The sequence below is a fragment of the Vigna unguiculata genome, chromosome 9 (genome assembly GCF_004118075.2).
Source record: "Vigna unguiculata cultivar IT97K-499-35 chromosome 9, ASM411807v1, whole genome shotgun sequence".
Taxonomy (NCBI): Eukaryota; Viridiplantae; Streptophyta; class Magnoliopsida; order Fabales; family Fabaceae; genus Vigna; species Vigna unguiculata.
In genome coordinates, this window is record NC_040287.1 from 14,283,052 (window position 1) to 14,310,892 (window position 27,841).

At 35.4% G+C, this 27,841-nt stretch overlaps 1 protein-coding gene across 2 annotated transcripts; it reads right to left on the reverse strand.

Annotated features, from left to right (window-relative positions):
* Positions 1–15,895: 15,895 nt before the first annotated feature.
* LOC114196194 (rhodanese-like domain-containing protein 11, chloroplastic) lies at positions 15,896–27,450 on the reverse strand. 2 transcript variants are annotated; one of them, XM_028086759.1, is made up of 10 exons: positions 27,182–27,450; positions 26,995–27,090; positions 26,544–26,651; positions 26,136–26,232; positions 25,973–26,012; positions 25,816–25,890; positions 25,486–25,573; positions 25,297–25,364; positions 16,450–16,522; positions 15,896–16,368 (listed from the first exon to the last, which is right to left on the reverse strand). In XM_028086759.1, the coding sequence occupies exons 1-10, from the start codon at positions 27,314–27,316 to the stop codon at positions 16,285–16,287; spliced, it is 864 nt and encodes a 287-aa protein (XP_027942560.1). In that variant the 5' UTR covers positions 27,317–27,450; the 3' UTR covers positions 15,896–16,284. The 2 variants fall into 2 exon arrangements, with proteins under 2 accessions (XP_027942560.1, XP_027942559.1); XM_028086758.1 differs by having other exon boundaries at positions 25,297–25,367.
* Between the last annotated feature and the right edge of the window lie 391 nt (positions 27,451–27,841).

Here is a 27,841-nt window from a genome sequence, read left to right on the forward strand (position 1 = left end):
CACTTGAGAGTTGTTGCGAACAAGGAGGTTCGTAACTGGATTGATCACACGTGTTGGATTATGAGCAGGGAGGTTTGTAGAAGTACGAATACGAGTGGGGAGGTTCGTGGAGACCACGAGTGCTAGGTTTGTGGAAGCATGAAATATCCTAAAGCCATGGTCAAGTGCGAGTATGACACGAAGGAATAATATAGTTTCATATGGGCTATGGGACGATGATTTCAGGATTCCTTGGGTAACAAGGGTTTAAGAATGTGTATGTGGTTAAGTTGGAAGGCTTTGGGTGAGGGTTATGATATGATTTATTATGCGTGTTTATTTTCATTGAGCTCACCCTTTCTGTTTGTGTTTGACGATGATCGTGTGACTTATCACACGGGAGCACATGATATTGTAGGTGATGTTGTTGATGCATAGGACCGAAATGAGGGTTATCTTTGGGGATTGATTTAAGGAAAAAGATTTCTTTTATCATGTATTTCCATTTATTATGGGTTTGGACTTTGGAAATAGTTAAGTTGAATTATTGATTTTGAATTTAAGAGTGTTTAATAATTTTTTTCCCACGGTTTTTGGAAACTATCATTAATTGAATTTATTTTAAATTATAAATTATTTACTTAAGTAATATCCGTCTAGGATGTTACAGTATACACTTTAGCCATTAGTTCTTTAGTCTGTAACCTCTATATATAATGTAATTGATACAAGCATACAATGGGATTTAAAGCCATGGTGGTTTCTTTAACTTAATTGTGAATTAGTAATTTCAATTTAGACTTGTATTTGGTCTCTTAAGTATCAATTAGCATTACTATTTTTATCTGATTGTACATATTTAACATAGTTCATGGTTTTTATAATTAGGTAACATACTCGTGTTGAAGTTTTATCGGGAAGGTTACAAACATCACCCAATGTTTTTCCTTGGCTAAATTCTTAATTCCTCTGGTCGGTGCTTTTGGGTATTGTGTTTGTAAGGTATACAAAAAGAAACAGAAGCAAAATTCATTTGAGTTTAGGTGATTGAGGAAATTAAATCAATAATTTTGCCTTCTAATCTTTCTATGCTTTAGTAGTAGTTAAGGCAATATTGATGTTTTAGCCAACTTTCGAACAACATGTCTTAATCATCAAGAATATTGTTTTAAATGTTTTCATTTGGCAGAAATATGGTTCCACCATTTTTTTTCTATTCATTCTTAAAGCGCATATGTTCAAAGTTAAGATTTGTCGAGAGCAAGAGACACAATAAATATCCTTATGTGTCTAAATGTTAAATAAATGCACTTTAAAGAATCAATTTGTGTCTTGTTATAAATTTTGAATTTAAAAAAAAAATTGATGTACTTAAATCTTTATATTTTTCGAATTTTCTAAGTGTTTTTATTAGCAGAACAATATATATAAGGATATTACAATAATTAGACAATCTTTTGTCGTCTTTTGATCGGCAAAGAAAAATATATATGTATAAATGTGTCCAATCTATGTACAAAATTAGATCCAGCTACAACATTAATGTTCAAAATCAAGAGATTGGCTAAATCTCATGGCCTTTTTTGTTAACGGTTTAATAATTGTCAAGCCAATTATTCTAGGCCAAATGTGAATAGAACCAGATCTCAACTTCCTTATGGTTTTTGTATTTAGTAACAGATTTTCTGTTTGAGACTTTTTGGACCACATAAAAAAGTTCTCAAATACTTGTTTGGGGCAATAATAATACTTAATTGAATAAGCATGACCATGTGCTTTTGCGGTATCAGTGAAAAATGTTGAGTTGCTAAATCTATTAATGAAAATTAATAGCTTATTAGGAGTAACTATTTCCGTGTTTGAAACTACTTAATTGAATAAGTATGACCGTATGTACAAAATCTTACGAAGAAAAAGAAATAATTGTACTCAGAAAATCACTTACGTCTTTCATTGCTTCTACTACTGTGATCCACATAAACCAATTACAACCTAATTGTAATTACCTTAAGTAGTAACTGCCTTTCAGTTTCACATTTTGTGTACAAAAAAAAATCTGCATCGAGATACTTGTTGGGACACTAGTAATGGTTTTCTTCCAACATGGAATGTCAAGTGAATTATTTAATTTAGTAGGTTTTTTTTATACACGTTAACCAAGCCCATGGCGGTAAAATTTTTAGCTAAATTTATCTTCAGTAGTAACTGTCTTGTTGTTTAAGACTTTTTGTACAAAATAAAGTCTAATTTGTCATACTTGTTTGGGACACCACTAATGTTTTTCTACGACCATGAAATGTCATTGGGTCATTTAGTTCATTACGTTCTAAATTTCATGCACATTAAGCAATCACACAATGATAAATATCTAACTAGAATTATCTTTAGCACTAACTGCTTTTCTGTTTCAGACATTTTGAACAATATAAAATCTAGAGTGAGATTCTTCTCTACAACATCGGTAATAATCAGGTCTTTTAGTTTATTTAGTAAAACAATAACAGTTTTAAAGGAAAAGAATGTCCTACTATGAAATCTAAGAAAGAAGTAATCTTTCACAAAAGAAATCTATGCCCATCTAATTGTTTGCATAATTCAAATATAGAAAAATAATATTTATGAGAATTAATTAAATTTTAAAAAGCAATTACAAAATTAATTATATTTTAAAAATTAATTATAAAATTTTACTATATTGAATACATTATAACATTCATCTCATGATTTCGACTTATAATATACTTTTTGTACAAAGAAAATGTCTATGAAGAAATGATTGAAACAGATAAATTTTCTTTACAAGGTAATATTAGTAGCAATGAAGAAATTTAATAACAATTGAATGGAGTAATGCTTCTTGTAAAATGATTGAAACAAATAAATTTAACAATTTTGAGACAGACCACTTCACTACTCTTAACCTTCCATTACCAACCCTTATCACTTATTATGTTGCCACATGCCTCCCTTCCACTTGTATATACCCAAGAACTTTGATGGTCCAACAGTCCATTTATTTCCTTCACTTCCCCATATTTTCTTTTTCCTTCACATACTTGTAAATTAGGCCTATCAGATGAATTCACATTTCTCTCCAATATATTTGTTTTCCTCTCACTATGAAAAAGTGATATTTCAACAACCTAAAAACGTTACAAAACATAAAAAAACAGGTTCATAAAACTATTGCATTCATTTATATAAATACCAATTGTTTTAAATACAATTAATCATGAAAATTTTACTCCTACACAAATTTTAATTTAAATTGTTGAGTAGGAAGTAAACTTCTTATGTCTCAAGGAATTTTGTAGTATTTTTGGTCGATATAATAGCTCTAACCTAATTATCCAATCACGAAAATAAATATAAGGCTTCTGAAAAACAAAAATGATAGGTATATTATTGTATTGTTTGCTATCAGCCTAGATGTAGACCACACCATAATTAATCATCATATGTTCTTAATTCTATTATGATTAAAACATAAACCCAAATATTTCGTTGACCAACTTGACTAACTAATTGCTAACCTAACTTCCTATAGGATGTCTTTTATCCTTATCAGCATCCAAATCCAGACCATGAGGGTACAATTTCTCAATCTAACTATTGGGTTTGCATCAATATCAAAGTATAGTAAAAATCTACTTGGGTAAACTTTAGGGATGGAAAAACGGGCCATTCATCCCGACTCGCTAATGGATCGAAAAAAAAACGGGTCAAACCGGATTAGCCCGTCTTATGAAAACGGGTAGAGAAACCACACCCGTCCCGAACTGACCGGGTTCATAGGTTAATGGGCTGACCCGCATCTTTAAAGAAAGAACCGAAAACTCTAATATGCAAAAGGGAATATCAGCAAAATCAAAGCAAGATCTGGAAAACTTGTGCCTAAAACTAGTAGCATTGCGCTACTGGTATGGCACCTGGCGACGCGGGGTGAGTCGCTAGGAGACAGTGGACCAAGACAGTGGTAGTGGCCACTAGAGTAGTGTTGCGCCTGGCGGTCGAGGGTGGTCCCGCCAAGCAAAAGTGGGCTGGCAGGAGCACTAGAAGGCGCTTGGTGCCTAGCGGTATGAGTGGACCCCAAGGCAGTCTAGAACCAAGTTTCGCCTAGCGACGCGAATGGTGCGCCAGGCGGTTTTGGGTGTAGAGTTGGAACGCGAGGAAGTTTCTACATAGGTTTAGATGGAGGTCATGATGCGATGATTTGTTGGGACCCAATTACGAGTGTAACTTGTATTGGGGTAACACGTGACCACTCAAGGTTATAGCATGGTGGTTTTGGAAGTTCAGTGGACTGTGCAAGATCGTGGCTCGTACGGATGGGTTCCGGAAGATTGCCCTCTTCAATGTAATTGATTGAGTTTGGTAGTCTGGGGACAAATACGAACTGTGGTTTGTATTGGGGAACTCCACTTGGTTCCGCGGATCTTGGTCGTGGCAATTTATTCCCGTGTGTGGACTATTAGGTGGTGGCCTATAGTCGGAGGGATGAGTAAACACTCGTGCAGCAAAGATCGATCAGTGTACTCATCAAAGGGTGTAGAATCGAGAGTCGTCCAACAGAAGGTTTGGAAGTGGGGGATTGAGATTTGGGGTGCTAACACGGGTTATGGTTATGAAATGCTTTATTAATTCATGTTGTAATTTTTTTATTGTATTTGAGCTCACCCTATCTGTGTGTGTTTGGCGATGATCATGTAACTTGTTACATGGGAGCAAATGTGGATGTAGGTTAGCACATGGATGCTTAGAGTCGGAGTGGGGCCAGCTGTGGGAGTTTTTATATTAGTTTTCTTCATGGAAGTTGTATGGACTATTTTGTAATGGTTTTTAGTTGTAATAATTGAACACCAAGGATTTAATGTTTTCCGCGTTTTTGGGAAAGTATTTAATAATAAATGCGGATGATTATTAATTTTCTTATTTTAATTTTCATATAAGTAATTTCCGACTAGGACATTACGTCTTAAGCCTGCGATGAGAAAGATGCTTTTGGAGGTAAGTCATCAAATTTGGTGCTTTTTGATCCCTAGTTGCTATGGGGAACAAAGGAGGAAATACAATCGATTCTTCTATTTAATTGTCTTAGCATACACTCATGTATGACTAAGATGTATAAAAATCTGGAAGCAACTTTTTGATGGACTGGTATGAAGACAGATGTGGCAGACTTTGTGGCCTCTTGTGTGGTGTGCCAAAAGGCGAAAATTGAACATCAGAGACTGGGTGGTACGTTGGAGCCTCTAGATATCCCTCAATGGAAATGGGACATCATTTCCATGGACTTTATTACGCATCTACTGAGGTCTGTGAGAGGGCATGACTCAATCTGGGTAATTATAGACAGATTAACGAAATGCGCCCACTTCTTGCTAATTAATCAGAAGATGTCCATGGACAAACTGGCAGAGTTGTATGTTAGAGAGGTGGTTAGGTTGCATGGTGTACCAGCGAGTATAGTGTCAAACCGTGATTTGAGGTTCACGTCAAGGTTCTGGCAGTCACTACAAGTAGCATTGGGCACTCATTTGAGAATGAGCTCAGCCTATCATCCTCAGACAGATGGTCAATCTGAGAGAACTATATAGTCGCTGAAGGATATGCTGAGAACATGCGTGTTGGATCACTTGGGTACATGGAGTGATATGTTACCATATGTGGAATTCACGTACAATAACAGTTATCATTCCAGCATTGGAATGGCACCATACGAGACTTTGTATGGTAGGAGATGCCGAACACCGTTATGTTGGCAGCAGGATGAAGAGTCAGTGGTACTTGGACCAGAATTTTTGCAGCAGACCACTAAGAAAGTGAAGGTGATATAGGATCGGATGCGAGCAACTAAGAGAAGGCAGAAGTCCTATGCGGATAAGAGGAGGAGGTCGCTTGAGTTTGAGGTAGGTGACCATGTATTCCTCAAAGTTATGCCGATAACCGGTATAGGGAGAGCGCTCAAGTCGAGGAAGCTGACTCCTAGGTTGATCGGTCCGTACTAGATTACAAAGAGGATTGGACCAGTAGCATATGCCACCTCACTTGGCAAATTTGCACAATGTCTTCCATGTATCACAGGTTGGGAAGTACATTACAGACCCTACTCATGTACTGGAGGAGGACAATGTCCAAGTGCGTGAGGATCTAACAATTTGAGTTGGACCAGTGAGAATCTTGGATTCTCAAGTCAAGAAACTCAGAGGAAATGAGATCCGCACTGTGAAGGTCCTCTAGGACGAAGTAACGCAAGAGATGACGTCGGAGATGGAAGACCTCATGAAGAAGTTGTATCCACACCTATTTCCTGGTAAGTCCAATTTTCGAGGACGAAAATTCTATAAAGTGGGGGGAATGTAAGACCTGTGAAATTTAATTAATTAATTAATTAAATAATTAATAAATGGGGGTTGCCTTTATGACATTAAATTTTAATTATTGTGACATGAAATAGTACTAGCTCAAGTAGTTGAGAGTACTTGATTGTGTGAAGAGGACTTGGGTTCAAAACCTATGTATGCCATTTATGTGTTATTTAATTGATTTTTATTTTAACAATAAAGTGCTTGATCATGATGAGTGATAATATAATCCTAGAATTATAAGAATTATCACAAAACATGAATTGGTTGAATGGTTGTGTATTGACTTGACATTTACATGGTTATGTGTTAGAACCTTGGCCTATGCAAAATGATTATTTTTTTGCCAAATTTCTTTTTGGCATGAATTTGAAAGGGTAGAGGAACCCTAGCCGTTTGTAAGAAACTAAGAAGGCTGGGAAAATTATTGCAAAACAACCATTGAATGATCTTTATGCCTAGTTTAATGTCAATTTTCGTTTTAGTCATTAGGGATATTAAAACTAGGCTTGAAAGTGGGGGTAAAGGGAAGTTTAGTGAGAGGAAGAAGGTTCTAAGGAGATAATAATTAACTGCACTGGAAATTGGAATTTGAGAGTGAGTTGGAGGTCAAGTGTAGAGGATTGGAAGCAAGCTTGGAAGGACACAAGGGCTGGACTTTTTGTGGTGCATAAGGGCTTGAGAAATTCCAAGACTTAAGCAAGGAAACTAGGTCAGGGGTGTTGAATTCGTATTTTTTTTATCAAATATAATAATTATATGAATTGCATAAATTGCATGGATATTTTACTGTGTTGTTCTGGACTCTGTTCTGAATTTCTGGGAATTTTCCAGAAATCGCCTGGCAGCGTTAAAGATTTGCCAGGCGACGCATGCCATGATGTGAAGGTTTCTGGATTTTTTCCAGAAACCACCTAGTTGCAAGAACGGTCCACCAGGTGACTCATCCTGCATAACCAGTTTTCTGGTTTTCTATGAACAGCCTAGTAGTGATGAGCACCCGTCAGGCGACTTGAGTCAAATTTGACTTGATTTTGGATTTTTCTATGTTCTGGGTTATTCCTGATTGGTGGAAAATGGGCTTTAATCATGGATTGATTAAAGGGAAGGGATTAATGGTGAAATTATAGGGTGATATGAGGAAATTGGGTGATTTTGGTATGAACTTGTTTTAGGGTTGAGTAATTGGGGAATTTTGAATTCAGGGATTGATCATAGTTGGGTTGGACTAGAAATTGTTCATTTTATGTTAAATTGATCAACGATTACAGTGGGTGGGTGTTGGCGTGATAAATTGATGAAGGGTGAGATGGGAAATTTGGGTGTTTAGCATAACTGATGCACCAGAACTAATGCATCAGTTATGATAAACCTTGTGAAATGGATGGATTGTTTAGGATTATGACAGAAAATAGGTACTCTTGGGGTACTGTGAAATGAGTCTATGAGGTGGTAGCACTTAATTGAATCTAATCTTTAGATTGGTTTAGAGAAGCGAATGCTTGTGAATTAGTGAGTCTTCAAAGAGGAATAGGAACATTGGTGAGAAGCCAAACCGGTGAGAATTGATGCAATTATCCTAGTAGATATCACTGCAAGTTTTGATGCTTAGATTGCGGGTTGCAATCTATTCTAGGTGCTTAAAAACCAATACTGCGTGAGTACTGGTGCAGTGCCTGGCGGTGGTGTTTGGCCGCCAAGCGATAGCTACAATCACAATGGGCTCTGGAAGCGCATGGCGCTTGGCGGTGAGGGTGGTTCTGCCAGGTGAAGTTTGCAACGTCAGTGTGCTTCTAGGCGCTTGGCGCCTGGCAGCATGTGTTCCCCGCCAGGCAGTTTGGAAGCATATTTCGCCTAGCGGCTCAACAGCTGCGCTAGGTTATAACACAATGGCAAAAGCTTGGATTGCTTTGGATGTGCGTGATCTACAATGCTTTGATGATATTTTAAAGGTCGGCTTGTTGGATATTCCTTTAGTTGTGGCTCGGAACATGTCCCTTGAGTTGTGGCTCGGTATAGGGGTTAAACACGTGGCATTCCTTGAGTTGTGGCTTGGAATGACATCTCTTGAGTTATGGCTCGGGATGGCATCTCTTGCGTTATGGCTCGAGATGGCTGATGAACATGAGGAACCCTTGAGTTGTGGCTCGGGTTGGCGAGTGTTGCTGGTGTGAGTGTGAGTGTCGTGGCTGGTACGGATGGGTCCAAGTAGATTGCCCTCCTCAATATTAAGCTGACGAGTTTGGTAGTCTTTGGACATTACGAACTATGTTTGTATTGGGAACTCCACCTTGTGTTACAGAGTATGGTACGTAGCAGTTTTTCCGCACGTGTTCTACAAGTTGTGGCTTATAGGTGCGACAGCAAGACATCTCGAGGTAATCATCAAAAGACGTAGATCACGGGTAACATGGTGGTGGCCATGGGGTATGGAATCAAATGATGGAATTCATTTAGTGTGTTTGTATATATATATATATATATATATATATATATATATATATATATGTTTTGTATATATGTTTTTTAACTGTTAGCTCACCCTATCTGTTTGTGTTTGGCGATGATCGTGTACGTGGTACACGAGAGCAGATGATATTACAAGTGGATCTGGTGAGGCGTAGAGCCGGAGCGTGGGCTAACTTGAGGAACTAAGTTCAGAGTTTTACTACTTTTATGAAATTAAGGATTTTGTAATCATTTGAATTATTAAACTTGGGCTCTTTATGTTTGAGTTACGAGTTATGGATTTGATATATTTTGTGACGAATTAAAGTTTTAAATTTTTCGGTGTTTTGGGAAATGATATTTCAATAAATGACGTTTATTTATTATCTCTATTTTATTTTATTAAAAACTCGTAATATTCGAGCACCAGGCGCCTTGCGTTCCAGGACCTTCTATTTTGTAGCTCTCGCCTAGCAGTTCAAACCTCACCGCCAGGCGCTACATAGTACACGATTTTACCGGTTTTCTTTCCATACACACTATGATACAATCAGACCATTACAAGTTCCCCACAGTACTGCCATTTATTTAAGTCTCATTCCAATGAATGGTCACCCATACTCCACGAGTCTTACTACTCTTTTTATTCCCATATCTATTTATCAATTCCACCATATCATCCCCTTTGAATTAACCAAAGTCAGCCTATGTTTACCACAATATGCCATAGTCACCTCATCCTGCAGAGATGTTATCACTGTTCAAATCATTCCCTCCATTTCCACCTAATCTCCAGCAACATACAATTCCTTTGGTGGATAATTACACCTCATCCTCAATCTAGACAACTCAACTTAGAGCCTCCAATTTCTAAGTTATATTCCACCACCTAATCACACAAGACTCTAATATAATTAAGCTTCTGTTATACTGTTTTGGTGCTTTGATTCCTCCAAAACCAATTGTAGATATAACATTCCCACATGGCCTAAAATAATGCATAAATTTCCATTTAACACCCCACCTAGTGTATCACAACTCCACTTTTTATACACAAGTTAATCCAATAGAAATTCCTAAAACCTGCTCTGCCTATCCAACCACTCAATGCCATCTTTGTCGTTCTGTCGCCTAGCGACAAACAAGGTGCCGCCAAGTTGTGCATGCAATTCTGGGTAACCCAGAATCCCCCCTGCACCAGTAGACATTAAAAGTCCCGACATTCCGCATTCTATCAATTTTCAACTAAATACACTACAATCACATGCTTAAGTTAATTTATTAAGCTTCAAATACACGTAATCATATTACTATTTACTATGCAATTTATCACCAATCCTAATCCACCCGAAGTTTAAACCCTAAATTCACACATATATCCATATTCAACCAATTTTTCCTCAAATCACATTGCAATTTTACAATTAATTCCTTCCATCAATCAACCCTCAATTAAACACCTTTTTCCACAGACCAAAAATAGCCCATAACCCCAAAACATCTAAATCGAGCCATTGTGCTCGCGTCGCCTGGTAGGTGTTCATCAATGTAAGACCCTTCATCCAAAACTCAGAAAAACTGGGTGAGCATACATGTGTCGCCTGGCGGGTAGTTCCTACCGTTAGGCGATTCCTCGTAGGAACCCAGAAATACACTAAAAAATACATGAGTCGTGTGGCGGTTACTTGAGACCATCAAGCGGTTTCTGGAAAATTTCCAAAAATGCAAAAAATCTAGAGAAAATATATGGTAGATAATCGTCATAGATGGATGCATACAACACCCCTAATATGGATTCCTTGCTTAAGATTGAGTAGGTGATAGTTCCTCCTTGACCAACAATGGCTTCCCTTAGCTCTCCCACTCAGCTTCTACGTTGCACTCACTAAACATTGTTTTCCTCAGCAAAAAGAAAGTTATTTTGTGTAGACCAAGGTTCGAACACACAACCATATAATTTCAAAGCAAATGAACAACCAATTCAACCAGTTCGTGTTTCATGATAATTCCTATAAATCTAGGATTATATTATCACTCACCATGTTCAAGCATATTATTATTAAAAATAATAATCAATTAAATAACACACAAATGGCATACATAGGACTCGAACCCAAGTCCTCTCATAATAATCAAGTACTCTCAACCATTTGAGCTAATATAATTTACATCATACAAACTAGCATTAATTGCCACAAAAACCTCCCACTACCCACATTTATTAATTAATTAATTATTTAATTAAATAAATTTCTCGGGTCTTACATCTTGTCTCGTGCTTGTCTAACACTAAGGAGGGATATGGGGTAGCCTGGTGAGGACGACTTCCCACAAACTGGGTGGAGAAGAGGGTGGACATGGTTTCGTAATAGTCTATGGAGTATGATGGAAGGGTTGTGAACCATTCTAGGGTTGGTCCTTTGAGTTTGTAGGAAAGGCCTTGCACAAGACCACATCCTTAGTTATGTACAAGCTGACATGGGTGACATAAATCTTCATGTGCTCGTCAGGGTTCGTGTCTCTGTCATATCGTTCCAAGGTGAATGCCTCCCATTGTCATGGGAGGGGGGTTTCAGTGATACCATCAATGAAGGGATGGCGGCGCTTCTATCTACTTGCTATTTCACAGTAGCCGGCCACAATCGGGGGGTGGTAGTGTGATGGGTGGGGGTGGGGAAGGTGTGAAGGGTGGGGCTATATTCACTTTCCTCTTCACTGGCTTGATAGAGGGGATTTTTGGACTCCACGTGAATCTCCTCCTTGCCTTTCTAAGTAGCATCCATCTCTATCTTCCTTCTCAAGCGAGAGTTCTCCTGCTTCAGTGCGTCCATCTCCTCGACATTACGCTTCTTAAAATCAGTGAATTCCTACTGCATCTTGGCTTGTCCTTCAAGGATAACGGCAAGGTCAATCTGGTTTGTGCCAACATCTTTTGATACTAGCTCAGCATCTTTTAAAACACCAACTTTACTATAGGTTGAAACCATCTTCAAAGATTCTCGGATTGTTTCGGTAAGATATTAATTCTAACCCCACGATGGGCACCAATTGTTCCTACAAGGACAATAATGTGATATCATGAGACTTGAATCTTATCTTACCCCAACCTAGGAATCCCTTGGACGGATACTCTTCCACTTTATTCGGCTTGTCTTCATATGATATTACTGAATAGAACATTTTGGAGGTTACCTGCAAAAAGGACTCCAACGATCAAGACAACGAGAGCTCTCAAAGTCAAATCTCATTTTTCAATATTAATGAATTGTGTACTTTTAATTATTGGGGTCCACCTGTATTTATAGAATATTAATCACAGATTACCTGGCTCATGGGCTAGGCCTTTACTAGACTCATTGGGTCTTCTTTAGGCTTGTGTGGGCCTGATCAGGGCCCAAGTACCATGCCTATAAATTGATTTTGTGTATTTAGCAGTTATTTCCTAAGTTTAGAGTAGGCGGTCCTTACTGGTATGTAATCTTAGGCGCCATGTATGTATTGTTTTTCTATGTAATTGATCATTGATCTATACCAAACAAGATTATAAGTTTATGGCTAGGGTCAGGTACTCAATCTTGCTAGTCCTATCCGCCTAGTATAGTACAGTAACAATGATCCTTGTTAGCTACGAGAATATAAACTCTTACAACAACTTTAACGTAACAAAATATTTGCATAATTCAAAATGTCTACAAATAGAATACTTAGTGTCGTATACTATTAATGTGATATGCATTCACTACTACCTCAATATCTAAGTGTAAGACTAATTAAGGATCTTTAAGATTTATAATTCTCACGATAAAACATAATAGAGCACTAACCTTGATTCATGAGAGATCCTATGAATATGCGTTCTTCAAATTTGTAATCTTGTGTGCTCTTCAATCACCGTTTCCCAATCTATCTCTTTGCCTTTCTTTCTCTTCTCACACGTTCTTGATAGGTTACTGTGAAAAAAAACCTTATGGCCAGAGACAGAACCCCAATCCCTTTTAAAAACCAACATCTATCAAGTTGGTTTTTATTTTATCTTTATCTTTATTTTATTTTATTATCACTTCCCATAATAATAACCAATAAGTCTTTAGATTTTATTAAATCACAATTGGGCCCATCATAATATTTCAAATGAGTCACTAATAGAATTAATTCGTCAATTAATTCTAACACTAAGTACTAGATCGTAAAAGTCTTACAAAGAATATAATGAGAGTGTACCTTATATAAGTATTAGACCTTCAAAGTCTTATGAAGAATATAACGAGAGTGTACCATATCAAAGTATTATATTTTAAAAATCTTACAAAGGATATAAGGAGAGAATGTACCATATCTAAGTATTATTAGATCATATAATTCTTACAACAAAGGAAATAACGAGAGTGAACCGTATCAAAAAGATGTATTTTATATCTTTTCTCATGGTCATCTTTATATCTTAGTTAAAATACATTTTTGATCCCAATTTTCATCAAGTTTTGTCAAATAAGTCCTAATTTTGGTGTTGTGTTCAAATAGGTCCCAATTTTTGTTAATTTTGTTCAATTAGATCATATTCTACTAACATTGTTTAAATCATTAATGGCCATGAACAGTGACTGCCACGTGTCATTTTTTTATTTTTTGAATTTTTTTTATTTTTTTGAATTTTTTTTATATTTTTTAAATTTTTTTTTAATTCTTTTAATTGTCCACGTATCAACCCAACAACGTGTCACGTGTCAAAGTCAATGTTTTATATTCAATTTGGTCTCTATATTTGTTATTTTTGTTCAATTTAGTCTCAATTTTTGTTAACATGAACAAATTTGGTCCCTTTTCAAATTGAAACCAAATTTAATTTTTATATTAAAATTCACATTTTTTATTATATATTTTTATATAATATATTCAAATTCACATCATTATAACTTTGATATATAAATTAAATTTGGTCAATTTTAAACAAAATTAAGACTAAATTGAACAAAAATAACAAATATAAGGACCAAATTGAATATAGAACATTGACTTTGACACGTGACACGCTACTAGGTTAACAAGTAAACATTTAATAAAATTAAAAATAATTAAAAAATAAATAAATAAATAAAAAATTCAAAAAAGCCACAAAGTGACACGTGACAGTCAATGTTCATGGCCGTTAATAATTTAAACAGTATTAGCAAAAAAAGACTCAATTGAACAAAATTAACGAAAATTTGAACATATTTGAACACAAAACCAAAATTAGGATTTATTTGACAAAACTTAACGAAAATTAGGACGTAAAAGATATTTTAACCTTATACCTTAAACAAATCTATCTTTTATTTTATTCAAAAGTATTAGTTAAGAAATACTTAAAAAAACAAACGTGACTTATTGAAAACGAACATTTATAATTTTTATTAAAAATTAATGAAATTTTATTTATATATCCTTTCTTTCAAGTGTTATTCTTATATCATAAACAATTTTATCTTTTATTATTGTATAATATATCAGTGAAGAATACTAGAAAAATAAAACTAAACATTTGTTATTTTGTGATAGGTAATGAGACCCCTGAAAGAGTCTAATTGTTGAAAGAAAATGGTGACTTCTTTGATTAGGATTGATAGGATCTATTTAATAATTATGACAAAACTAGTTAAGATCGACAAGTTTATAAAAATTTAAAGTTGTCAACCAGACTCACATGTGTTGAGCTAAAAAAAGATTAGCTAAACCCGACTTATTTATTGGTGAACTAGAAATTTTGCAATCCAACCCGATCCATCATAGGTTGATGATTAGTGGGTTGACTTACTTACAAATTTTTCTTTCGTAATTTATTTTATATATTTATTACATTACATTGAGAGTGGATTGACTTAATTTATTTTTTGTAATAGTGAAATCAAAGTATTCACTAATTCTCAAAATATTATTATAAAGATAATAGTTAAAAATTAAAATATCAACATATATAACTTGACAAACAAATTAATTAAAAATTCAAACTATTCAAATATTATTGAGTAATAATCTAGTTTAAAAATATGAAATAGTAAGCTTATATAATTAAAAGCAATAAATAATTATAACAAAAAATTTAAAAAATAAATTGTAAAAAAATATTTGTGGGTTAAGTAGGTCATCCCGCCTTCAACCCAGCTCGAACCCATTTAACATGTGGATTAAATAAGTTAAATTCAATTTAACTCAATTTTAAAATATTTGAATTTTTCACCAGTCAACCCGATTCGAACTTGTAAGTAGACTCACGTGTTAAAATTCATTTTTGACATCACAATAAAATTTCAATCTTACTATGACCTATAAAAAAATAAGCAACATGATGACAAAGTGAGAAGAGAGGTCTTACATTGGGAAAAATTTACATTGATGCTTAATTTTCTCATTATAAAAAGAGCATAATGTTTTCTTAATATGACACCAAAATCTGCTGAAGAGAAAAATAAAGAAAATTAGTTTCTTCTTTAGTATTTTCCTCGTGGTTTTATTTTCTTATTTCTAATAGGTGTTACTTTTTTCTCCTTGAAGTTAGAGAAGGGTACACCGTTACTCTAGTATCCAAAACAATCGTTAAAAAGTCCAGAAAAAAAAAAAATCAACTTCCGATTATATTGACCACTTAGTTTTTAGTAAATAGTCATCTTTTGTATCTAAATAAGAATATTTAAAGCATCTATTACTAAATCTGCTTCCATAAAATGTTACTAGAATGTGATGGATGCCTGCAATTTAAGCTGCTCAAGAGTTTCCAAAAGTTGTTTATGACGGGTCAATCAGCTAGATTAAGAGATAAACAAGGAGCTGGCATGCATATGACAATTCAGCATTTACAAATTCTGCAATACTGATAAACTAAATCACAACAAACTTTCACAGATCCACAGCTAATGAAACAGATAGATGAGTTTCTTTACTCGGTTTAACAATTTAGGAAAAGACAATGAACTAAAAATACATCCTGGGGTGCTAACCAATATTTCACTACTACTTAAATCTCAACGTTTACCTCTGGTTCCACAATATCTTTTCAGAATTGATCATCAAACTTCAAAGACAACATAAATATTTCAAAAGGATGTAATGAAGAAATGCTAAATGGATACAAACAAAAACAACAGAGCACATTGAACAGTCACAGTCGCCAGAGAACTTCTACAACAATATAACCAGGATTCGGAACTAATCTAGTATATCATACATGGCCATTTACAATATATACACATAACCAAAACAGAAACATTAATGGAATAGTAATATGACTATATGACAGTTGATTTTCTTTTAATGGAAAATTCTTAGAAAAGTACAAGCATTTGGCCAAAAGGTATTAGTACAAAGCCACATGGAAGAAATCTACATTAAAATGGCTTCCTAACTGAGCATTGAGATTCTACCAATTGGGTCAGCATCCAAAATTGAGTTGTTTATCCTGCTGTCTGTATCATCCACAATGAATATTGTCTCCGTGAGGATTGATCAAAAACTTACCTCAATGGGTCCTGATATCCTGAAGATAGCGCCCAATTTGCTGAGCACCAATATATAGCACGTCGGCAAAAAGAAACACTCCAATCTGTGCCACAAATGTCAAACTCGTGAACGTAAAGATTTAGAAATAAAATATACAAGTGAAGGTCCACAACGGGTAAAATACCAGGCGTGCAGAAAACACTAATCTATATCCCCAGCCTTCCTTGGCTGCAGCTGCTCTTTGTTGATCAGTCCAACTAGAAATAATTATTAAGTCAGAAATTTGCAATCATATCCTAATTTTTTGAATATATAAAAGAACATTTGAAGGCTGCAAATTGCAATCAAAATGATATAAAAATATCATGCAATTATATCCAACAAGCAATGAACATTCAGCTACATATGAGTCTTCATCAACTAGAGACTAGATCGTGACTCAAATCTGCATGGAACTACTCTCTACTGATATAGAAGCTTGAAATTTAAAGATTTGATACTTTCAAGTTTGAAGATTTGATGAGTCTAATCAAATATGCTATGTTGATGGATTATGCAAGTGTTGTGGTTTAAATACGTCGTAATTGGTTTCTTTATTTTTGATCCTGCTTTGGTTAAGTAATTCGTTTGGGAGTATTTTAGCTTGTTAGAAATGTTAAGTTCTGTTTTAATGGATTAAAAAAATCTTTTAATATGATAAAATGTTCTTAGATTTATTGAGTTTGTCAGAAAGAACATTCTAATAAATTACGGATGCAAAATAATTGATTAAAACTACTTAAAGATTTCACAGTTTGATAGTCTCACTGTTTATTTTAGTCAATTAAAATTTATTTTAATATGTTAAAAACTCGTTTTAATTGATTAAAGATTTGCAGCAAGAGATTGCCTTCTGTTTTGTTGAATATAGAGAAAATAGGGTCTGAGATTAATCTTCCTTGTGTAGAAAATACATATAGGGATTGTATTTATAATAAAGAACATATGGACTAAGCCCAAAATACATATGAAAACTAATAACAGTAGAAACAGAAAATAAGATATTAACGATATCTTAACACTCTCCCTCAAGCTGGTGCATACAAATCGTATGTACCAAGCTTGTTACAAATATAACCAATTCTCGATCCTCGTAAAGACTTATTGAAAATATTTGTTAACTAATCACTTGAGTTAACAAACTTAGTCTTGATGTCTCCAGACATAATCTTTACTCGAATGAAATGACAATCAATCTCAATGTATTTATTCCTCTCATGAAAGACAGCATTAGAACTAATATGAAGAGCAGCTTGATTGTCACATATAAGTGTTATTTGATTAACGTCTCCAAACTGTAACTCTTTCAACAACTACTTAAGCCAAACAAGCTCACAAGTGACTAAAGCTATGGCTCTATATTTTGCTTATGCACTAGACCTTGTCATAATACTTTGTTTCTTGCTTTTCCAAGAGATCAAGTTACCTCCAATGGAGACACAATATTCGGATGTAGACCTTCTATCAGCAAGAGATCCTGCCCAATCAGTATTTGAATAACAAAACTCTTGTATGCTTATTACAACCATATATCAACCCTTTTCCAGGAGATCCTTTAATGTACTTCAGTATACGAATGACTGCATTCCAATGATCTTTGCACGGAGAGTTAAGAAATTGGCTTACCACACTGACTGCAAAGCAAATGTTAGGATAAGTAACTGTAAGATAATTCAATTTCCCAACTAATCTTCTATTTCGGGATTTGCATAGGTTTCGCCTGATTTGGTAGAAGTTTAGTATATGGATCCATGGGTGTGTCAACAGATTTTGAATTCATCAACCCAGTTTCTTCAAAAATATCTAGTGCATACTTCCTTTGAGAAATTACAATACCATCTTTGTCGAACTGTGTCACCTCAATACCCAAGAAATATCTAAGTTTTTCAAGATCTTTGGTCTAAAAATGATCACAAAAATGTTGTTTCATCTGAGAGATGCCATGGTTATCATTACTAGTAAGAACGATGTCATCAACATACACTATCAAGTAAACACACCCAGCACTTGAGTGACGATAAAAAACTGAATGATCTGCCTCACACCGAGTCATACCAAATTGTTGAACAACATTGCTAAATTTTCCAAACCAGGCCCTTGGAGTCTGTTTTAGGCCATATAAAGATTTACGAAGACGCAATACCAACCCAGAAGACTCCCCCTGAGCAACAAACCCAGGAGGTTCCTCCATATAAATCTCTTCTTGCAAATCACCATTAAGGAATGTGTTTTTAACATCCAGTTGATAAAGAGGCCACTTTTGAAGAGTCGTCATGGCAATAAATAGACGAATAGAAGCCATCTTCGCAACTCGAGAAAAAGTATCACCATAATCCAACCCAAAGATTTGGGTGTAACCTTTGGCCACAAGACGTGCTTTGAGACGATCAACACCCACCTGCAACCAACAACAGATTTCCCAGACAGTAATGGGACAAGCTCCCAAGTTCCACTATTATGAAGAGCACTCAGTTCATCGAGCATGGCCTGACGCCAACCATGATGGGCTAAGGTATCACGAACAGAGTTTGGAATGGTGACAGAAGAAATAGACGAAAGACAGGCATAAAACGGTGAAGACAATCTATGGTAACTTAAAGCAATATAATGAGGAAAGTGATTACGTGAAGAACGGATACCTTTTCTGAGGGCGATTGGAAGGTCACTCGATGGAAGGGAAGACTCAGTTGTCGGATCCGGAGGAGACTCAGTTGTCGGATCCGGAGGAGACTCAGTTGTCGGATCCGGAGGAGACTCAGTTGTCGGATCTGGAGGAGACACAGTAGTTGACACTTGAGATGAGTCATTCGCTGGTTGTTGAGGATAATGGCGGCAACTATAAACTTGAAGAGGTGGTGGAGCAGAAACTAACGACGTACAAGGCACACTTGGAAGATCACATATCATAGAATATTGACAGGACTAGAAAATCGACGGTATTAGATGGAGACTCAGTGGAATGAGAAGAACTTTTATAGTAAAGGGAAGACTCATTGAATGTGACATTTGCACAAACAAAATAACGGTTAAGAGAAGGAAAAAAACACTTGTATCCTTTTTGGGATCGCGTCAACCCTAAAAAAACACATTTGTGTGATCGAAGAGACAATTTATCAAGCCCAGGACTAAAATTGTGCACAAAACATGTATACCCCAAAACCTTGAGAGGTAAAGGATGAAGAGGTTCATGAGGAAATAAAATGGAATTAGATATTTTATTATTTAAAACCGAAGGCATACAATTAATAAGATAACAGGCAGTAAGAACAACATCACCCCAAAAAGATTGAGGAACCTCACCATGAATTAAAAGAGTGTGAATGGTTTCAATAAGATGTCTATTTTTCTGTTCAGCCACCCCATTTTGTTGAGGTGTATATGAACAAGAAGTTTGATGCAGAATGTCATGCGAAGCCATAAATTATTTAAAAGAATTGGAATGATATTCACGACCATCATGACTTCACAAAATTTTAATAGGAACACCAAATTGAGTTTGAATTTCATTAAAAAAGGATTGAAAGATATGAAATACTTCAGAACAACTCTTCATTAAAAATAATCAAGTGCATCGTGAATAATCATCAATAAAAGTAACAAAGTATTGAAAACCTAGACTAGATGCAACACGACTAAGTCCCCAAATGTCAAAATGAACTAAGGCAAAAGGGGACGAAGCACTGTATGTGACACTACGAGGAAAAGAACTATGACTATGCTTGCCTAACTAACATGACTCACACACCAACTTGGACAACTTGGAGAAGCCAAGAACAAGCTGTTGTAACTTGACAAGACTAGGATGACCTAACTAAGCATGAAGAAGAAGAGATGGAGACTCCATAACTATGCCAACATGAGAAGAGCGGCGGAGATAATAAAGACCATGAGACTCACATCCGGAGCCAATCACCTGTCTCGAACTCTGGTCTTATAAACAAACAAAAGATTGGGTAAAGGAAATAACAAAAACAAGAGATTGAGTTAGACAACTAATGGATAATAAGTTAAAAGGAGACTTAGGGACATAAAGAACATTATCAATGAATAAAAAGAGAAAATGATCGCCAGTTCCAACACCATTAGTTAAAACACAAGACCCATTAGCCATTCTAACAGAGGGTAAATTATCTGGAGAGGACAAAGAGGAAAACACAGATTTGTTACTAGTAATGTGATCGGTGGCACTTGAGTCGAACACCCAAGGACCAAAAGACAAAGATTGAGTCAGACTAGCAAAAGATGTACTCGTGTGGGCAACAAAAGTCATGGAACTAGATAGCTTACGATCCTCACTCCATTTGAGAAATTCATTGAAGAGAGCAGATTTGTCGGTGGCGAAAACAGATGAATGAGGATTCGCAGAAGATGGTTCTGACAGAGGATCAGTGTGCGCAACAGCAGCAGATCGAGGAGGACAACCACGTAAGGCATAACACCAATCAATTTTGTGGTCGAACTTGCCACAATGATCACACTTGTGATGCCCTTTCTCCGGCACAGTGAGATACCAAAGCAGAGGAATCATTGGCATGAAAAGGTAGATCAACGGAAGGTTGACAAGGCACACACAAAAGGGTGGAAAAGGTAGAGGTAAAATTGGGTATAACAGTAGAACCTAAAATATGATCACGGACATGGGAATATTTTTCAGCAAGCCCGTGTAACATCACAACCATGAAGAACTATGATCGTTGCTCGATTTCTTCAGCAGGAGTAGAGGTAGGAGGTAATACTTCATTAAATTCATGAAAAAGATCAGTCACCTTACTGCCACAGGGTCCTACGTACGAGAAGCAACAACATTAAGCAGGTCGTGACAGACACCATATAGACGTTGAGTGTTATTGGTGTATAGTAATTTGGCTTGTTCCCAGACTTCATAAGATGTGTCGTAGGCACGAAACAATGGTTTCAAAGAAGCGTGAATCGTATTCTTGAGAACCATGCATAAGTGAGCATCAATTCTACTTTGAGGGTAAGATGATCAAGATACTCCTGACTCTCAAGCCAAAGTTTAATGTCGGACGCCCATGTCGAATAATTCTTGCCATCTCACTAATCAATGGGCAAGTGCACATTAATATTTGGAGGAAAAACGGATGAATCAGACATGGAGGCGACAGAAGTGGACGAAGTAGTGGAAGATAGTTTAAACCTAACTCAACCCCACAAAACCGGCTAGTAAGGTGAGGATTGCACCTACTTATATATTGTGAATTGACCTTATCTCTAGTCGATATGGGACTTCCAACACACCCCCTCACGCCGAGGTATATTCATCTCGTGCGTGGAACTAGAAATTAGTGGGTGATCCGTTAACGGCCCGATAGCTGGCGGAACAGAATGTCCAAAAAATCTCGCTTGGATAGGCTCTAACCTGGCTCTAATACCATGTTGAATATAGAGAAAATAGGGTTTGAGATTAATCTCCCTTGTGTAGAAAATACACATAGGGGTTGTATTTATAATCAAGAAAATATGGGCTAAGCCCAAAACACATTTGAAGTCTAATAACAGTAGAAACAGAAAATAAGATATTAATGATATCTTAACATGTTTTAATGGATTAAAACAAATTTTTAATCGATTAAAACTGACAGTTTTGTATTAGAGCTATCTTAATCAATCTTTAGTCAATCAAATAAATATTGGAAAAAGTTCTAAATCATTTTTAAACATAGAGACAAACTCTACAAGCTAGAAAAACACTTCTTGTAGTTACTTTTACTAAATCAGTTACTTCAGCATAATTGATTGAGCAGATGCAAATCACACTGTGATCACCTTTGTACCTTTTTCTTCTCATCTTGTGCTACAACCTGTCCAAATGATCTTGTTCCCTTTTCTAATTTCTCTAGTCTATTTGATCTTGACTAGGGTTGTCAAAGGTATTGTTTGTGATAGGATTTCACAAGTGACAATAGAAAACCTTATAAGGTTCAAGATCTTGTTGTATACATTGTATTTTCTTGTTTTCTTAAGGTGTTCTTGAAAAACTAGAAAATAATGTGGACTTGTCTAATCAAGGTGGTTAGGAAACTAGATGTAGCTCTTGTGATAGAATGAACCAGTATAAATTTTGGTACTATTCTTTTCTCTCATACCTTTTCTATTGATATTACACATACTTGACATTATTGGAACTATAAAAGCCTTAATAATGCATCTCAAATATGTGTAAAACTTGTTTTACAACCTTGATCAAACTGCTCTAGTAAAAATTACCTCTCTCATTGCATAAATCCTCCATAGTCCCCCTCCCACCTCTTGAACTCAGCCTACAATTCTAACATTCTCTTGATGTTAAAATTTTTACTGTGATGCAACAAGGAAATTAGGCTACATAGCTTTGTGTTGCCATTTCCAGCAAACATTGCTAGAATCATTTATGATGAATTCTAGGCAATCTAGAAATACAAAACGCATTTCCCTTATCTCTTCCGTTTCTACACTAAGGATCAAGGGAAGCCAAACTTGAGAGAAAACATTTTCAAGTTTAGCTCAATTTTTTTTAAAAACTAGTTATCAATTGCTAGACAACAAAACATAAAACTTTTTATCTTTCATGGAACTTCTATATGCATCACCAGTAATGTAATTTTTTTTCAAAGTCACTGTTTAAAATCCTGGATGACAAGGTGTAGCAACTAGTTCCAAAAACACTAAAGCAGATACAAGGGACAACTAATATTTCAAAAAGAAATTATAGTTTATGTTAGAAGTCCCACATTGACAAGAGATAAAGGTAATTTATAGTATATATGGGTGCAAACCTCATCTTACAAGTCGGTTTTGTAGAATTGAATTCAACTTAAAGTTCTTAAAATGGTATCAGAGTCATTGTTAGAGTCTATCCTAACAAAATTTCTTGGGTCTGTTATTCCATCCGTTATCAAACCACCCAATAATGTCTAGTCTCACGCACGAGATGTATATACCTTAGTGTGTGAGGGGGTTGTGCTAGATGTCCCACATTGACTAGAGATAATACCAATTTATAATATATATATATATATATATATATATATATGGGTGCAAAACTCACCTTATAAGTCAGTTTTGTGAAGTTGAGTTAGACTTAAAGTCCATTTCTTAACCGTTTATATAATATATACATAAATGCTAAAAAATGACAAAAGTTTCTCAAATTTTCTAACATTTATAATTAACAATAAGAAGACATAGTCATAAACAAACCATACAAGTTGTTGGAAGTCCTACATCGACTAGAGATAAGACGATTTTATAATATATAAGTGGGGTGTAAACCTCACCTTACAAGTCGGTTTTGAAGGGTTGAGTTAGGCTTAAAAACTCACTTCTAACATGGTATCAGAGCCATTGTTTAAAAAAAAAATCTATCTTAGCGAGATTTCTTGGACATTCTTTTCGACCTGCTATCGGGCCGCTAAATGGACCACCCATTAATTTCTAGTCCAATGCACGAGATGTATATACCTCGGCGTGAAGGGGTGTGTTGGAAGTCCAATATCGACTAGAGATAAGACAATTTCATAGTTTATAAGTGGGGTGCAAACGTCACCTTACAAGCCGGTTTTGTGACGTTGAGTTAGGCTTAAAAACCCACTTCTAACACCAGTAAAGATCAATAAGAGTCAAATACAAGTTTCCTAGATTGAATCATCTGTGTCATCATCTTCTAAACCTAACCCGAGTATTTTTTATCTTATCATTACTATTAAATCTATGGATTTCAATTTTGGAAATTAAAATCCCAAAGATGGCCCTCCAAAAGAAGTTCTAATGCCTTATGTTCTAAGATATTTTGGGATCAACAAATAGTGACACTATAGCTCGCTACGGTCACTACCAAATCACTCTCCTACAGCATCCCCTGTAGCAAGTAGGGGTGCTCTATAAGCTTACACCAACATTGCATGCAATTAAAAAGCCTGGTCCAAGTCATACATCGAACCATGATAAGGTGGATTTAGAATAAAGATTTTGTACTACTGTTTCCAATCAATTATAAATTAGTAAGCATGATAGGTCTAGGTATTACTCAAGTTGACAAAAACCAGAAAAAAGGTAAAGTAGAGAATTCTCTCCTTGGCCTCACACCCACAATTACCAAAAGATTGCTTATTACATTCACCCTTACCAACTCAAATAGGAAAAACCCCTGAACTATGAATGATGTTTTTGTTATGGCTAATTCAAAATGAGCTAAGAAGAAGTAAACAAGAAAGCCAACTCAAAATAATATTGATGATTGTCCATCCGATGAAGAGTAGACTAAGGAAGGTGAGCATTAGCAGAATAAAGCATTGGATTTAGATGAAAACTTGGTTCAGGCCCAAGTTGAGGAGGATGAAAGTTACATCAGCATGATTTACGCATCGCTGATTTGAATGGTGAAGGAGATGGAAATGATGGAAGGTCTCTATGCAGATTGTGAATTTAACTTACAAAATTATTTGGTCTAGATGGAGTGTTATGTTGTTACTGTTTTTGTAGTTAGGAAGGAGTTACTCCTATGTAACTAGGATGTGGTGTTAAATGATGTACTATTTTATATATTATGAAGTTCAGTTATGAATTTTGAGTGAGATATAATGGTTTTGTGTGTGAATATACAAATTTTATAAAATTTGTAAGATCTTATAATCCGTGTTACAATCTTCCAATTTAAGACCCATATTTCCCTTTATGATCTTCAATAAGATCTCAATTTTAACTACCATGTCAACCGTTACCACACTCAGCATAACAGACTTGTTCTTGTCAGTGTCCTTTTTGCCCCTCCTTAGAAATATTTCAAAGGTCTATGCTGTTGAAGCCCGTCAAAGTATATATAATATTTTAATGTGGCAAGACTTCATTGTAAAAACATTGCTAACAGTATAGATAATAAAATAACTTTTGTTATCCAATAGAGATAACTTCAAATTGACAAGACCAAATAGATTTCGTCAACAATATTATCACATGCATTAAGCCTGAAAAAGGAGAGAGACTAAATAGTCACCCAAGGAATTCTGACACGCCACCAATTCCAGCAAATTTGAGAGGTGATGGGCCCTCTACAATGAGATCCTGCTGCAAATTAAATTAGGTAAAAAAAGGAATGAGCACACCAGATTAGCCAATTTTCTTTCCCTGGTAAAGTAAAGTAAATCAAATACAAATTCCACAAAATTTAAATAGGAAAACATGCCTCTTCTTCAGCAGCTTCAAATCCTCCTTGAACCCAAAACAGATTTTTGTAGCCAGCATTATACAGTAGTTCACAAGCAGCAAGTGATCTAGCCAGAAAATGAGATTCAATCAACTACAAGAAAACTTTGCTGTTTGTTTGATACTAGTTAAACGACAGATAGTTTCCTCCATGCACCAAAATTTTAGGAGCCAAAGATTGGAAAACTATAATAGGATAGGATTAAAAATGCCAGAGGAAGTATCAAATACATTTTAACCAAACAGATAATCAGAATCAGAAATAACCAAATTGAGGGTGCAATCAATCAATCGAGTGTATAAATCTCACCTCAGTCCCTTCTGGCATGCAACAATTAATTCAGAATCTTTGGGGAACTTTTCTGCAACTTTGGTTAAGAACTGGCTGTTGTAGAGAGGAAAAAAATGAATTATAAACTCATGTACATGGACAACAAATCAGAAGAGAAAATTATAGTTTATGATACCTGTCATAAGATAGTGTAGGCATGCCACTCCACCAACCTCCTGTTCAACACAACAGAAGTAATATGTAGTACATTTCTAATGAAATGTTCCAAATTATTTTACAAATTAAAAAAGTCTAACAAAAAGTTAATAACGAAAGTATCAGCATGGGATTTTAAATACCCATAACAAAATTTGTGACTTTTCTGGGAACGGTTCCAAAATCTAGCTTATTATCAACATCAAATATTGGAATCCAGGTTGAAGCTCTAACCCAGGCCTTCAAAACACACAAAAAGAACATGCAAAGATCACAACAATGAAGTGAAAATATAGGCTAAAGAGTCAGATTACTTATTTGCAATAAGAAAAAAAATTAGTATAATGAACAAAGTTAAACTCATAGGGAAATCCATCTGATGCTTTCTTTACAGCTACATAAGATCAATTACCATCATGGTAATTAGCTTCAATGATGTCTGACCACAGCAATAACGTGTTTGAAATGTCAAATTGTTCCACTTATATTCCCCTACTATGATGCATTGGCTAAAAGGTAAACAAAAGCAACACCTGAATTCAAAGACAAACCTTGTTGCGCTCATTGGAGGGACGGACATCAAGAAGGGGCTTGCCTGAAAGCTGAACTGCGTACCCAGCTTCCCTTGGGGTAAGAACTTTAACTTTTCCATCTCTGATCTACAAAAACAAGCAAGCAAACCGCAAGAAAAATTTACAGGGTCCACCCTATATTTTAATCAACACCATGGTCATAAAGGGGTTTATCATACAAGAACAAGATATCTTATCAATTATCATTCTGTTTTACTGTTGAGAAATCCCAAACAATGAACAACAAACAAGATTGTGAAAAATTCAATTCCACTCTAATCTCCTCATTAGTCATCCGTCCACAGGCATTTTGCTTATAAGGTTTTACATTTCACAGTGGCTTGGTCGTAATTCTTAGCATTGCGAACAAATGCAGCTACAATTGCGGCTATCATGAAAAAAGGAAAAAGCTTATGAAATTGAAAAATACCAGAGCTTCCCATCTCTTTCTGGCAGCAGCCATATCCCTCATTTGCTTCAATTCATAATCCTCACTCTCGGCTTGTACACGAACGACCCTCTTTCTCTGCAAAGAGAAACACAGTTATCATGATTCCACTTGGGACCCAGAAAGCAAAATATGCAGAAAACTTCAATAGAATTGAATGAATGAATACCAAAGTGAGGGTTCTTGAAGTCAAAGAAGGATTGAGTTGTAAGGAAGAAGAGAGTGGAGCATAATTAGAAGAAGCAGTGAGAGAAATGTGGTTATTTGTGAGAGTGTTTATGGGAAGAAGGGATAGTGCCTCCATTAGAGCTCAGAAGGACGAAACAAGCTCCGATTCTTGTAATTCCCTATCTTCTGTAATCTGAATCATACCCTACCTTCTTCTTACTCACCTCATCTTCATCCATGTTCCTTAAAACAGTAATTTTTGTTTTTAATTTAATGAACCTCTTTTTTTTTAATAAACACTTTCATTAACTTCAATTGAACACTTTGCTTCAAAATCAAAACTTTAATATTTAATATTATTACTTGGAACATGATAGTGACTCTCTTTTTGAAAAACATATAATATGAGAGTCACTTTAGTCTGTTATGTTATAAGACAATTTATAAATAGTTTTATGATTTTTACAATTTAGTTTTTCGTTAATTTATATTTTTACAATCTATTTTATGGTGGAATCCATATGGTAGAAACTTTTGGGTTAGGAATATATAAGTCTATGAGAAACCTACGTGTTCATCTTTTTTTTATTATTTTATACAACTTTTTTGGGTGATTTTCTATTCTCTTAACAGACGGGTCATTGGGGGAATGATTTAAAAA

Excerpts from the sequence above, each read along its gene's own strand:
- LOC114196194 (XM_028086758.1), bottom strand. The coding sequence starts at position 27,316 with ATGGAGGCACTATCCCTTCTTCCCATAAACACTCTCACAAATAACCAC. Across the intron at positions 27,091-27,181 it reads CTTCAAGAACCCTCACTTTG|AGAAAGAGGGTCGTTCGTGT; the intron begins GTATTCATTCAT and ends TTCTCTTTGCAG. Across the intron at positions 26,652-26,994 it reads GAAAGAGATGGGAAGCTCTG|ATCAGAGATGGAAAAGTTAA; the intron begins GTATTTTTCAAT and ends TTGTTTTTGTAG.